This window comes from Sinocyclocheilus anshuiensis, unplaced genomic scaffold (genome assembly GCF_001515605.1).
Source record: "Sinocyclocheilus anshuiensis isolate Anshui unplaced genomic scaffold, SAMN03320099.WGS_v1.1 scaffold850, whole genome shotgun sequence".
Taxonomy (NCBI): domain Eukaryota; kingdom Metazoa; phylum Chordata; class Actinopteri; order Cypriniformes; family Cyprinidae; genus Sinocyclocheilus; species Sinocyclocheilus anshuiensis.
In genome coordinates, this window is record NW_015537937.1 from 2411810 (window position 1) to 2427106 (window position 15297).

Genomic DNA, 15297 nt, shown 5'->3' on the forward strand with positions numbered 1-15297 from the left:
CTGAACCGCAGAAAAGTAAACTCGATGAACGCATTCTGCATGCTAAGCCGCTACCTCCATGCCGGAGCCTGCAGTTTTTTCCTGATCTCCACACCGAGGTGTCGAGATCGTGGAAGAAACCATTCTCGGCCCGCTTATTCGTCCCCGCCTCTGATTACTATGGAAATGTGGCGGGGGTGAGTGAATGCGGTTACAGAGCGATGCCCCAGGTAGAGCAGACCCTTTTGCGAGCTATCTGTCACCCGGTGCGGCTTAAACCAGATGACATCTTAGGACTGAGGAGAACCGCTGATTTAGCTCTTCGCGCCACCAAGGAGACCGCCCGTGCTATTGGGCGGTCCATGGCAGCTCTGGTGGCAGCGGAGAGGCATTTATGGTTGACCCTGTCCGATATGAAAGAGAAGGACAGGTTCTGCCTTATGGATGCCCCACTTGCGCCTTCTGGTCTGTTCGGCGACGCTGTCGATTCCGTCGTCGACCGATACCAGGAGGCTCGTAAACAGGCGGCGGCATTCCAGCGGTTTCTCCCTCGCCGTTCTATAGCTCTGGGGGCTGCTGGGCGGGAGCAGCCCCAGCCGGGTACCAGCTCCTCATATAGGGAGGTCCAAAAGCAGAGCGTTGCCTCTCACGCTCCCCCGCAGCGGGACCGAGGACGGCGGCACTCTAAGTCGGGGGCTTCTAAGGCGAGGCCCGATCTGAGGGTCGTGCTTCAGTCGAGGAAGCCCTCGACGAAGCGGTCCCTCGGGGAACCATGGTTACATACGTAACCTGGGACGATCTCAATGTTCTGCAAAGCAAAACGAAAGGTTTTTAGCTATTAGGGGTTGTATTATAGATGAATGTTTGGATATTGTGTAGAAATGCTCTCTAGATTGTTCTAAAACTCTTAAAGGTACAGTAGCAAAACATTTAAATTCTAAATAACAGTTTGGTGCAAGAAACCTTGAGTAACCTTAAAAAATGACTTCAGAGCAAAACAACAGTGTGGAATATGACTCATTTAGGATCAATATGAAATGTGCCTCTATTTTCTTCGTCTGTGTCAGCAGCAGAGCACTGTGTTTCATCAGTTCATCAGATCACATCACAGAGTCCTGATCTCTGCGGTCATGCAGCTGAACCAGCAGAAAGTGTCCGTCTTGTATAGCTGCAGAATTAATGATAAACGAGTACAGGAATCACCTCAGCTCTTTATTCAGAGAGATAAACCCGGGCTGGAAAAGTTAGCAGAATTTATTCACCTCCTTCTGCCGTAGTTCAGAATCAATGAACGGAAAGACCAGCATGACCCTAATATTTCACCCTCATATGGTGTGTTTTGGATGCTGATGTGCTCATTCTTATTCTTCTTACATAAATAGCTAACTAAACAAGCTGCATTTTGCATGTAAAACCATTTGACTCAAAATCTAAGTGGGCCTGTTTAAGCAAAAACTGGAGATGAAGGGCAGTGGAATGGACTGGGAGTCTAGAGATTAGTTTTTTTTTGTTTTTTTTTTAAGTTGAACTACTTGTGTTGTTGTGTCATGTCCGAGATGTTTACATAGAAAACACAAATGCAAAACGCGCTTTGTGTGAACGTCCCCCTAGACTCTAAACCATGAAAAAAAAATGGCTTGTGTCTCCAAATCGAATCAGAAAACACTCTTTGCCTTTTTCTTTGTGTTTGCTGACATAAGGTTGGCTGACGTATCTTGGGAGCACCTTTGCTCCATTTAATTTCTCTTGAAACAGGCCTCACAAACAGGAAATGTCTCACCTTGCTGAACGTGAGAACAAAAACACGCCTTACTCTCAAGAACAAAGTTTTTGACTGAAGTAAATTGACACTGACTCCTTCAGACACAATGTTAGCAATGCATTGCAAAACAATAGCGTGGTGTATCACGCGGTTATAGAGGAGCATCATGGGTTTCTCACACCTGAAGCTTATAATGTTGTTCCAGTAGTCACCATGTTAAGGAAAGACTACTGGAACAACATTATAAGCTTCAGGTGTGAGAAACCCATGATGCTCCTCTATAACTGCGTGATACACCACGCTATTGTTTTGCAATGCATTGCTAACATTGCAATGCATGTATGCATTGCTAACATGCATTGCAGTGCATTGCTAACATTGCCAAGAAAGAAGGCGTTATGGTTGTATTTTGCAGCTCTCTGTAACAGGAAAGCCAAGTTCATCTACAAGTTCAACCATAAGGGCTGCAAGTGTATAATATTTCCAACTATTCCAGATGAAATTGGTTTCCAAATTGTGATTTTGAAGATATTTGTTTGAAGCCATGAGGTGTAATTCAAGAGGTTAAAAAAATGGCTTTTTAACACAAGCTTTCTCTCTCTCTTTAGCTTGTCCTCCGGGAACGTTCAAGTCCAGTCAAGGGACAGGTTTGTGTCTTCAGTGTCCGTCCAACAGCAGGTCCACATCTGAAGCCGCCACTATCTGCGTCTGCAGGAATGGCTACTACAGAGCAGACGGAGAGCAGCCAGACATGCCCTGCACCAGTGAGTCATTATAATGATCATCATCATATTACTGTTATTGTCATTATCATTAGCATTAAACTGAAGCGGTCAGGTCATAACATCGTTTCAGAAGCAGTTTGAGAGCACAAGTCTGCACCGGCAGTAAGTTGTGAACCAAACCGAGCCTGCTAATGAGATCTTATGAGCTGACCTGACCAGACACATCATGCCCATTCAAGCAGTTGCATAATTAGTTGCATTACTTGGATTTACATATGTCTTTCTTACAGTATGTGTCTCTTTATTCACATTCATGAGGAAACCATTCTGTTTTTGTGGGGTTTTTGTTTCATATGAAACAAATTGAATCCATTACTGAGAATCTGTGAGGCTTACAAGACTGCTGTTTACACACACACACACACACACATACACACACACATACACACACACACTTACCTAAAGCCCTGCAATTAAATTTACAGTTCTCATGTATAATTTGAGCAATAGTTCTCCCAAATCTTCAGTCAGAAATTCAGTGCCGCAGAGAAAGTTTATTCTTGGACGCCTGCATTAATATGTTTATTTGTTTCCAAAAACTTTGAACATGCTGAACTATTTTCATTTCCATTTTTAACTACTTCTGGGTCATTATTTGTTTACTCATTATTTACCTGAATTAGAATCTGCAATCTTTATTTTTTGATTGTGTCCATCTCTCTCAGAATTAATTTTAAATTATTTATGCAGATCACATTATTGGAGCTTAATGCTAAATAATCACAGTTCTCACCGATTTTTTTTGTTTGTTTTTGTTTTTTAATAAAGAATGCTATTGGTTTCTTTAATATAGAGTGTTCTTAATATTTTTTATCATATCCTGATTATTATACACCAATGCATTTTGCTAGTATTTTTTTTTACAACTTCGAAAAATTATGTTTTAGTGTGGTCACTATAGATCAATAGGCATTTAAAAATTTGAAATATTATCTTATCTTAATTATAGTATTAAAACTCTACAGTTGCATTATTTGTGGCTGTATATATAGCATTACATGGTTTCTCGTACCTTATTGCTGAATTGAAGCCGTATGAGACCGCACTATAAAAGTGGCTTTTTGTGTTTGCAGTCCAGAAGAGTGCACGCTGTATTTGAAAGTCCTCTCAGCATTTGAATTCACCATTTAGAGTCTAAAATGGCGTTCAGTGAAACATATACAGATGGCAATTTGCAATTTAGCCCAACACCTGCCCTGAGGAAGGCCTGTGCTAGCACCTGGTCATTTTAGTGTCTCAGACAGTGAGAAAATGATTCAAAATGACTATTTCTCTATGCAATACTGCTTGAAATTGCTTACGGAGTGTCTAGCAGTTACATGGAGACTTTAAAAATATGGGAAACCAGTCTGCGATCTGATTAACATGATGATTGATTGCTGAGAGAGAGCGAGAGAGAGAGAGAGAGAGAGAGAGTTCACAGGAATCTGTCATGTACTGAATGACATCATCTCAACCTCAGTGAGAAGAAAACACCATCTCTTCCATTTCTAGCACTTTTTGTCCCTTCTTTCAGCTCCTCAGGGGGTTGAGTGGACGGCTGTCTCACTGTACTCCTGTCTCTCTCTCTCTGGGGTCTCGTGGTTCTCTCTGCGGGACTGGTCCGAATCGCCTCGAGCCTCCATCAGAACTTAAATTATTTCCTCAGAAATGTCTGCTGGGAGTGTGTGTGTGTGTTGATGGCTGACAGCTCACTGGTTAATTGGACAGCACCGGACAGCACACTTCTCAAGATTAATTCTCCAGGAGCTATGTGGCGACCAGCTCTGTTCTGGGGTTTGTGTGCGTGTGTAGATAGAGCATTCTCTCTAGTGTGTGTGTTGATGGCTGACAGCTCACTGGTTAATTGGAGGAAGCCGGACAGCACACTTCTCAAGATTAATTCTCCAGGAGCTATGTGGCGACCAGCTCTGTTCTGGGGTTTGTGTGCGTGTGTAGATAGAGCATTCTCTCTTGGATTTAGCTGTTTCGACTGGCCGAGCAAGAGCAGAACTTGTTATCTGGGGCTTGGTTGGCGACAAGTCTGGTTTCGATGCAGCTAATGCGTCTAGGTTTACACGGAATGCTGGTTGCTGTGGAAGTATGTGAACGTTTTCTTGGCTGTACTTTGAGAAGAAAATTGTCCCCAAAAGTGAGCTAAAACTAACAAAAGCTTCATTTGGGACTGCCCAAGAGCATCCTCAATTGGAAAACTGATAAATAAATAAAAAATTGTTTGTTTAAAATATATTTATTAGAAAAATAGGCAACAATATTTAATAATAATAATAATAATAATAATTATTATTATTATTATTATTATTATTGTTATTATTATTATATTGTTGTTGTTGTTATTGTTGTTATTATTATTATTATTGTTTATTCATTTAATATTATAGATTTTTTTTTCTTTCTTTTCTAAACATGCAGCTCTTTTAGGGGTACTGTAGGGATGTAGGTAAGGGTTAGTCTGTTGACATTATAATTAGTTTTATATAAAAACAATACAAGTCTATTACTTGTCCTCAGATAAGCATATGTGTGTGTACTGTATGTGTGTGGATGAAGCATTCTTTCTTGGATTTAGCAGTTTTGTTTGGCCAAACAAGAGCAGAACTTGTTATCTGAGGATTGGCTGGCCAACAGAGACCAGTCTGGATTCGATGTAACTAATATGTCTAGGCTTATATGGAACGCTGGTTACTGTGTTTGATTGTTGGTTTATTTAGCTATTCCTTTGGTGCAAAATTGTTGCAAAAGTTAGCTGTATCTGATAAAATCCTGGCTTTAGGGGTGTCATGGGACATAATCAATTGTAAATAAATTCATGAAGTAAATGACCTGCAGGAGTCAGTGTTGTGTGTACAGGTGCAGTGAACAGGACTGTAAAGCAGTGTAATTGCTTTGCTGCTGTTAATCCTCTGCCAGCAACGTCTGATTCTGCTATGAGCTTAATACTGTGTACACACACAACACACACTCCCGCTCTCTTTCTTCTGCAGCCCGCTTGTCACACAGTGCCACAAACCATCACGCACACATAAACGGATGTGCACACACACACACACACACACACACACAGAGGCCCTAAAAAGTCAAATGTCTGCAAACAAATGATACTAGAGCTTTCCTCAGACCTATCTTCACTTTTCCGAGCCATTTGTTGCAATGATTTTTAGTGGATGCTTGAATTCAGTTGACCTAGAGTGTAATTGTATTTACATTACTTATCTCAAATTTTGAATTAGCTGAAGTTTGCCTATAAGTACATATTTTTAGTTTCCAAATGTTGTGGATTCAGTTCCTGAATAATAAATAGAGCATATTTTCAGCAAGTGTGCAGTAGTGGACTGCTAGCTTTCTCATTAGTGCTGTTTCACTCATTAATGTAATTTCATATCTGTTGAGTGCCATCTTATAAATGAGTTCACCGTTTAAGAAGGGGCAAAGAAAAGCTCTTTTCTCTATCGTTTACTAATAAACAGGCTTATTCCAGTCTAAAATACATTTAAAATCATGTTTTGGGAGCTAGGACACATTGTAAATGTGCAAAATTCAGAAACTAGCAATTTATTAACTACAACATCATGTTCATAAAAAAGATCCTTCTCAAATGACAAGGATCATAGTTTATAATATATAATCAGTATCATGTATATACTCCAATTCTTTGTATTATTTATGTTGAAAACAGTTTTTGTGATGCTTAATATGTCTATGATCCTTTTTTTCCCCCCAGGGTTTTTAAATTTTGTGGAAACTGCGATACATTCTTTTTTTTGATTCTTTGATGAATAGAAAGTAAAAAAAAACTTTTATTCTGAAAGCAATGCATCCTTTTTGAATAAAAGTATTTTTATTTAAATGTATATGCATTTTATTGATATTTCTGTAATACTTTTTCTACTTTTCTATATTTTTTAAATAAATAGTAAATTAATAAGAACAGCAATTATTTGCCAATAAATAAATAAATAAATAAATAAATATATATATTGTAACATTATAAACATTCAATTAAATGTGTCCATGGTGAATAGAAGTATTACTTAATATTTCTGTGATACATTTTTTTCAGGATTTTAAATTAATAGAGTTAATAAGAGCTACATTTATTTGAAATAGAAATCTTTTGTAGCATCATAAGTGTTTTTAATGTCACTTTTGATCAATTTAATTGGTCCTGCCTGAATAAAAGTTTTAATTTCTTAAAAAAAATTTAAAAAAATCTGACCCCAAACCTTTGAATGATAGTGTATAATCGCTTAAGATCGGAATTGCATCATGAAGTACTCCACTGAGAAAACTGAGAAAAAAACTAAATAAAGATTGTGTAGCTTTTTGTTTTAAGTGTTGTAAAACAAAACCAATTTATCCTCATCGTCCAAGACAGGAAGTGGTAGCAGTCGTCTGGTTGGCCTCTTGCCAGTGTGTCTGAGCGAGAGAGAGTTAAATGTGCAATAAATCCAGCAGCAGAAGCAGCAGCAGCCAGTCGATTCCTTATCATCCACATGTCCATTTCCAGATTAATCTCCTCATGTCTGTCACTGGTCCTCAGTGTGTCTGTCTCGCTCATCCTCACATCTCTGATGCTTTGATACTCACTCACAGGATTTGGTTTTAATCTTGTAGAGAGCATCGCAAACACAGTGTGTGTGAGCTTGAAACTGCAAGAAGTTGATGGTGTCTGTATTTCATTAACAAAGGTAACATGTTAGAAAACTCTTTTTTTGATATTTGGAGGAATCTCTTCAGTCAAACCTCCATAGTTGTCACGTAGATTGAAAATGTTGAAAGCAAACAGAAAAAAAATTAAATACCAAGTTAAAAAATAAATTAAAAAGACATGTTTTCATACTATTCAACAAGAAGTTATTGTTATTAAATTCAATATTTGCCAATATGTATTTATATAATAAATGAATATGCCATAATAGAAGTCATTAGATTTACTTATTCTCCAATTTACACTACAATTTAAACATTTGGGGTTAGTAAGAGTTTTTAAATATATTTGAAGGAAGTCTCTAATGCTCACCAAGGCTGCATTTATTTAATCACAAATACAGTAAAAGCAGCAATATTGTAATACATTATAATAATTTAAAATAACTACATTTTCTATTTGAAAATATTTTAAAATGTAATTTATTCCTGTGATGCAAAGCTGAATTTTCAGCAGTTAATTTTGACAGCAAATTTTGATTTAGTTTTAGTCATAGTCTTTTGACTAAAATGCCATTGAGTTTTAGTCATATTTTAGTAATCTGAATTGTTTTTAATTTTAGTCTAGTTTTAGTCAACTAAATATCATAAGATTTTAGTCAACTAAATCTACAGTAAATTTAGTCGGCTAAAATCTAATAGGTTTATTTACAGTGCATTTATTAAGCATTTCTCTAAAATTTCCAAACTCATTATATAGGTTTGATATTAAGGTTTTATCATGATAGACACCGATTTAACTGCGGTGACACAGTGACACGAAAATTATGACAAAAATTATTCGTCAACGAAATTAACACTGATTTTCAGCAATTTTGTGTGTGTGTGTGTGTGAGAAAAAAGATAATTTAAAGCCATTATTCTATTAAACGAGAAAAGTGTCAGGTAGACATTAAAAACGTAGCTTTAGAAAGAAATATTTCATTTGATTCAACATAAAATTTATTACACAAACGTTTCGGCTACAAAATTGAGCAATTGTTTGTTTATATATACTATGCAGTATGCCAGTTTATATCAATATAAAATGAAATTCATCAAGACTGCACCCACTGATAGCGCGATTAATTTGCACACACTGTCTGTGTAGTTTTAGCACCCCATTCAATAAAGGAATTATACTAATCGGGTATTTGTGATAACGGGCCCACAAAATTAGTGCTTATCACAGTGGGGCGATTCCCTATTTTACAGGCTGTTTCTGAATGCTTAGTTGTGGAGGATGCTGGAGATATACAGTAAGAACCGGGCCGACCTCATCGGTACAGAACTACAACAGTGTCATTCTGTAATGCAGAATAATCATATGCAAAATGCCATCCTGCAATGGTGGTCTTTCTTCGAGAATGCACACACACATACAGTATAGCATACCAGGAGGTAAACGTACAGTATGAGTGCAGTTGTGCATATGCTGTCATTTATAGTGGTGTTTGTGCATGTGTGTATGTAGTGAAGTTGCTCTTAGTGTGTGTGGATTTCCTCTGGGAACCGGCTAATTGTGTTAGAGCTGGCTGTATCTCATGGCCTCATTCTCTTCACACACATCTTCTGGCCTAGTTCCAGATATGGCCCACTTCCTCTTTTTTCACTTGCTCTTTTTCTCCTCCCGTCTCTCGCTCTCTGCCTTTTTCCCTCTGCCTTTCTTAAGCCTGACTGTGAGATATAGTGAGTAAGACATCTTTGCTGCCGTAGCACCTAATCAAACAGTGTTTGGGTGTTAACTGTGGTGTAAGCAAAGCCTCGCTGTTTGGATAGTGACCAGCTCACTGTCTGAATGAAACACTCCCTGCTAACAGAGCAGAAAGAGCCGCTGCTTTATGGACCCTCACGGACCTTTTGAAAATATCTGTGGCACTGTTTCCTGAATAGGGCAGAAAATACAGCCTGTGACTATGAGGAACTTTTTTCTCCTTTTTCAGTGTAAAAAGTGAATGGAGTCAGTGGAGGTGCTTTACCTTTTGAAAATGTTGATTATTAACATCAGGAAGTCAAATTTAAAATGTAATTTTCTTTTAATTTTCTGTGGGGTTTGACATTGCTGCTACCTTCCAAATTTGGGACATAATTTAAAAACCTTTTTTGTTTTGTCTTGTCTTGTTCTGCTTTGTTTTGTTTTTTTTGGCAGTTATTTTACTTTTGTTTTGTCAGCTTTATTTTATTTGTCAGCTTTACTTTTGCTTTGTTAGCTTTTGTTTTGTTTATCTATCTATCTATCTATCTATCTACCTATCTATCTATTGATCCATCTATCGTTCTATCTATCGTTCTATCTATCTATCTATCTATCTATCTATCTATCTATCTATCTATCTATCTATCTATCTATCTATCTATCTATCTACTATCTATCTATCTATCCATCCATCCATCCATCCATCCATCTGTTGTTCTATCATTCTAACAGTCATATCCACACATCTATGTATCCATCCATCTATTAACACACACACACACACATATATATATATATATATATATATATATATGTGTGTGTGTGTGTGTGTCTGTACATTTGTGTGTATATGTATGTGTGTAGCTGTCAGAAGTGTTCTGTTCAAGTTTAAGCCTCCTGATTGGCTAATCATCAGGGTCGCCAGAGTTCGAGGTCAGTTCTGTCATCGGCTCTCCCAGTTTAGGATCCCAGTAGCCCCTGATCTATCCCACAAGGCCCTGCCTTCACAATAGCTCATTGTGTCTCGGTCTGAGTGAAATCATTCTTCTCTTGCTTCAAGAGCTGGAACGTCTCCTGGCCAGGTTTGATGTTTCAAGGAGAACTCACTCAAATGTTCTTGTGGAAGTGGCTGGTCACGAAAATCAAACCTAATATCCGTTCCAGAGTTTTTCCTGGCTCTCGTCTGGTTCTGTTGCGGTCTATAGCTAACATCACAACCTTTCCGTGATCTGTAAATCCTCAGTTCCTGGCCGGATGTTCTGCGCGCTGGGGGGAGTCATTGCTTTATCAGAAACACAATATGTTTTTTCCCTGCGGCTCTATAGTGGGAAGGCGAATGTGTAGGAATGAATCCAGGAGGTTGGGATAAAGAGACTTTACTAAAACCTTGTTTTTATCCCTTATTCTGACTGGCGATGAAAAGCCACTCTCAGTGTTGAGTTAGTGGGCTGATGTACGGCCGCTCGGGGGCCGCCACTCTGCATGGCAATTATAAACAGTTACACATCGCTCTGGGACCGCAGATAAAAGGAAACGCACAACACAGCTCCATTCTGTAAGACTTTCTAGAAGTCGACTCGAGTAGAAAATGTATATTTACTGTCACATATCAACAGCTGACTTTTAGCTCAAGTGAAAAAATAAGAATAGTTGTAATTAAATGCCACAGGGAATTGAAACATTAATAGCTGAGAGACAGTTCAAAAGTTTGGGATCAGTAAAATATGTAATGTTTTTAAGAAAACTTTTATGCTCATCAAGGTGGAATTTATTTGATCAAAAATACAGAAAAATAGCAATATTGTGAAATATTATTTTAATTTAAAATAATGGTTTTCTATTTTCATATACTTTAAAATGTATTTTATTTCTGTGATGCAAAGCTGAATTTGTATCAACCATTACTCCAGTCTTCAGTCTCACATGATCCTTCAGAAATCATTATTTACTTACCATCATGCCATGCCAAACCTTTATGACTTAATTTCTTTCATGAAGCACAAAAGAAGTGGACTAAGAAGTGGTTCATACAGACCAGATTTAGGCCTTTTTTCATAAATCTTGGCAGTTTGAGAGAAGCAAAGATGATTTGTGAATCACTTAAGACTGATCTTTTCAATGAGTCGGCTGATTCTGTTCAAGTGATTCATGCACTCACGAATCAAACTGATTCTGTTCTTCAGTTCAGCTTTATTTGATTCAGTCATCCAAGTAGATAATCAGTTAAAAATGGTGATTGAAATTTTAGTCTGTTTGTCATAATAGCTATCATATGACTTCAGAAACCTTGGAAATGTAGCTACAGTGTATAACTTGTATAGGGTAATTTTTAATAATTTCATTTTTTTTAAGCTTCAAAGCTCTAGTCTCCATTCTTTGTAGGCTAATCGCATGAACAAGCGTGACCAGTACACTTCTCTTAAATTTCACCTTTTGTGTTCAGTGGAGGACAGAAAGTCATATGGGTTTGCAGTGACGTGAAGCTGACTAAATTATAGCAGAAGTTCATTTCAGGGTTAAATATTCCTTTAAGAGGAGAATGAAAATGCTAAAATGATTTTCATTTACTCATGAAAGAAAAGTGCTCTCATTCTTGTATGCATTTTCTCATGCTTTAATTATTTCACTGCGGTAAGCATATCATGCAATTATATGTCTTCTAAAGGCATTAGTTTTTCAACTCACAAAATGAATCTAAAAAGAGTCATTTTCTATTATTCAAGTGTAAAAAGTGTAATTTAATAAAAAGCCATTGTAAGACTTGTAATTACAGCACTGTAATTACAGTAATGTAATTTAAAGAGCCTAGACAAATGCAAATTATATCCTTGCTGTTATCATTTCTTTAGCAGCAACATTTTCATAGTTTGCTTGGTGAATCTCACGTGTCTTCATACTTTCTCATCAGGTGTTCCTTCTGGACCAAGAAACGTCATCTCCATTGTGAATGAGACATCTGTGACTCTGGAGTGGCACTCTCCGCGCGAGACAGGCGGCCGTGATGATGTCGTGTATAATATTATTTGTAAAAAATGCCAGGCGGACCGTCGTTCCTGCTCCCATTGCGATGATAACGTTGAGTTTCAGCCCCGGCAGCTGGGACTGACCGAATCCAGAGTCTTCATCAGTAACCTGCTGGCACACACTATCTACACCTTTGAGATCCAGGCGGTCAACGGCGTCACCAACAAGAGCCCGTATCCTGCCCAGCATGTCTCCATAGACATCACAACCAACCAGGCTGGTGAGTGATTACTTTATGATAAGATTATGCTTGATTAAACAAGCTTATGCAATCAATGCAGTCCACAGCAGTAACAGAAAAACCATGCTAATGAAGAACCAGTTTAGACTGGTATACGTTCCATGTTTAGCATTGAACAGTGTACAAGCTAGTCAAGATGGTTATTGTTGGAGATGCAATGTCTTGACTGGTTCAGTATTTTTATTGGTTTAAATGGTTTAATTGGTTTTTATTGGTCTTGATTTAAACTAGTTTAGGTGTTTTTGCTGTTTTTTTGTTTTGTTTTGTTTTGTTTTGTTTTGTTTTTTGTTTTTTCTACCAGTGAAAATTTAAAAGGAAAAGTTTGAAAAGAAAAGGTTTAAGAGGCAAAGAGTGACAGGTGTCTTGTGTGATTGCAATATGTTTTTGTAATATTTTAGTGACATAGTAATCTTTAGTAAAAAAAAAAAGGTTGAAAGTTCCCTCCATCATCAACTCCTGTTATCGTTTTATATATTTTTTTTATTAATTTTTATATAGTAATATTTATACAGTAATCATTACTAATAGTGTGTTTGTGTGTGCATATATGTGTGTATATATAAACACACACATATACACACATACTATTAATAATACTCTTTAGTACAAAAATTTTCACATTTCTAAAATTATGAATGTATGCTGTTTCATAATTTTTATTTAATTTTTGTATTTATTGTACTTTATAGTAACTGTTTGAATTTTTCATATATATGCATGCTATTTTTTAAATGTTATATATAGTACAGTGACATGCGAAAGTTTGGGAACCCCTTGCAGAATCTGTGAAAATGTGAATAATTTTAACAAAATAAGAGAGATCATACAAAAAGTTTCAAACATTCACTGATGCTCCAGAAGGAAACACGATGTATTAAGAGAATTTGAAGAATTCAAGGTAAATTGTACTTAATTGTAACTTTTTCTTTAACCAATACCATTGTGCCAGAAGAATGTTTTTCCCCTTTTTACGTTCTGTCACATACTTATATGCATTTTGACCAGTTATGTTTCTACTTTCTTTACATTTTCATTACCTTGACCAATCTAGTTTCTCGTTTCATTCATGTTAAAAAAGGCTCCAAGTGGTCGTTTGGCCTCAATATCACTGATGGGATGATATTAGAAGAGCGAAGTGTTCAGTTTCAACATTTAGAGCTGCTCGCTGGACTGTGCAGGAAGTCAAAATTGAAAACATCACCTAGTTTGACCTGCGCTAAAAGATATGCGTCCTCATAATTTCCTTGAGAGCTCCTCTTTCAGTTTTTTGAGGGCAGCCCATCTTTCTCCATCTTTCTCCACCTCCTTCACTTCCCCTGTCATCTCAATTTCCTGCTTTCACTGAAAAGCTCTACAGAAGCATCACAGCAGTTGGTATGTTAAAAGTTTGTGCGGATCTCGCCGGGACGCATTTGTCTGGTTCGACGCTTTCATCTTTATCAGCGGGACCAGTATGAAAAACAGCCTTGATCATGTCACTATTCCTTAATACATTCAGCCCTGAAATGAGGGCACCCAAAACTGTAGCGCTGAGAGTTTAGCGGCTTCCATCGTGGCCCCCTCCCGGATCAAAGTCAACGCTTGTGGATAATTTAACGTGTGGGGGAGATTTTCATCCTCAAACTGTGGAAACGTTCAGTGCCAGCTATGAGACCAATTTAAGTTTCAGTGTACGGCAGTGTTTCGTCTCCTTTCTTCGTTTGTTTTTTTTCACAGCACAAGTGAAAATTTAACTAGACTTTTCAGTAGAGTGGTACTCACTCATGCAGAAGCACTTCCTGTGTGGTTGCTAAAGTTTTCTGAGTGTTTTTAACACATTCAGGTTAAAAGAGTCTATCCCAATATAATATTAGAATCTCTAGTTATTATTCAGGTCCATCTTATTGCTTAAAAAAGCACAACTCTACTCAAATCACAAAGTTTGAGGTTCATGTGTGTAACTTTGATACTTTGTTTTATGTTTGATTGAGATTTAATACTCAGGCATTCTGAAAAACCTTTTCTCTTCAAGAAATAGTTCCAAAAATCAAATACTTTGTTCTTCTTTGAAACAGAAAAGATATAGAATTTTTTTCCTTTTTTTTTTATTCTCTCTCTCTCTCTCCCCTCTTCATGAAAATAAAGTCAGTGGGGTCCAAACAATATTGGACCCCAATGACATTAATTTTATATATAGAATCCATTCGTTCGTTCGTTCATTCGTTCATTCATTCATTCATTCATTCATTCATTCATTCATTCATTCATTCATTCATTCATTCATTCAATTCATTCAAAATATCTCTTTTCTTCATCTTCTTTTTGGGTGACCGACCCCTTCTAACTATACAAAACAACTGCAAAAAAAGTTTTTTTTTTTGTTTGTTTTTTTTAATCGAAACAATAATTAATTAAAAAATGTTATATGGTATATAAAATAAGTTTTTGTCTTCATTTATAATTTATAAAATAGAAAAATTAGGCTTTTTTAATATTAATGAAAAATTACAGTTTAACACAGTGTAATGAATGTGTCAGCAGGTTACAACTTCAATACACGACAAGGCACAATGACAGCATGATGGCTACTTATAGCAGACAATGAGGGTCACATGGCAAGAACAAACCAATGGGAAACAAGGCACATGACTAAGACAACCAATCAGAAAACAGAACTGATAATCACATGACAAGACAATAACCAATGAGAACATGACACATACACAAGGAGGAGATACATGAGGGCAAGGGAAACATGACACTGACAGCATGAATCAAACAAAAAAATAAAAGACATGAAACAAACCCAAACACCACATTACATTTCCCCCCATCTAAGGGCGGCTCCAGACGCCCAAACAAAATCCAACAAGTCCAGGAGGGTGGTGGAGTGGAGGCGGAACTGGGGGAGGGACGGAGGGCCAGGCCCGTGAAGAGGAACAGGACCTGGAGTGTGGAGCAATGGCGGGCCTGGAGCTAGGAGCAGTGGTGGACCAGGATCATGGGGCAGATCCATAGGAGCATGGAGCCATGGCGGTGCAGGCAGAGCAGGGAGCCATGGCGGTGCAGGCAGAGCAGGGAGCCTTGGCGGTGCAGGCAGAGCAGGGAGCCTTGGCGGAGCAGGCAGAGCAGGGAGCCATGGGGG

At 37.6% G+C, this 15297-nt stretch overlaps 1 protein-coding gene across 1 annotated transcript in view; it reads left to right on the top strand.

Annotated features, from left to right (window-relative positions):
• The window catches only part of LOC107660122 (ephrin type-B receptor 1-like), a 252460-nt gene that overhangs the window by 169935 nt on the left and 67228 nt on the right, over positions 1-15297 (top strand). The window contains exons 4-5 of the mRNA XM_016449358.1: positions 2350-2505; positions 11817-12152. Of these exons, the coding sequence (XP_016304844.1) occupies positions 2350-2505; positions 11817-12152 (492 nt within the window). The remainder of the gene's footprint in view (positions 1-2349; positions 2506-11816; positions 12153-15297) is intronic.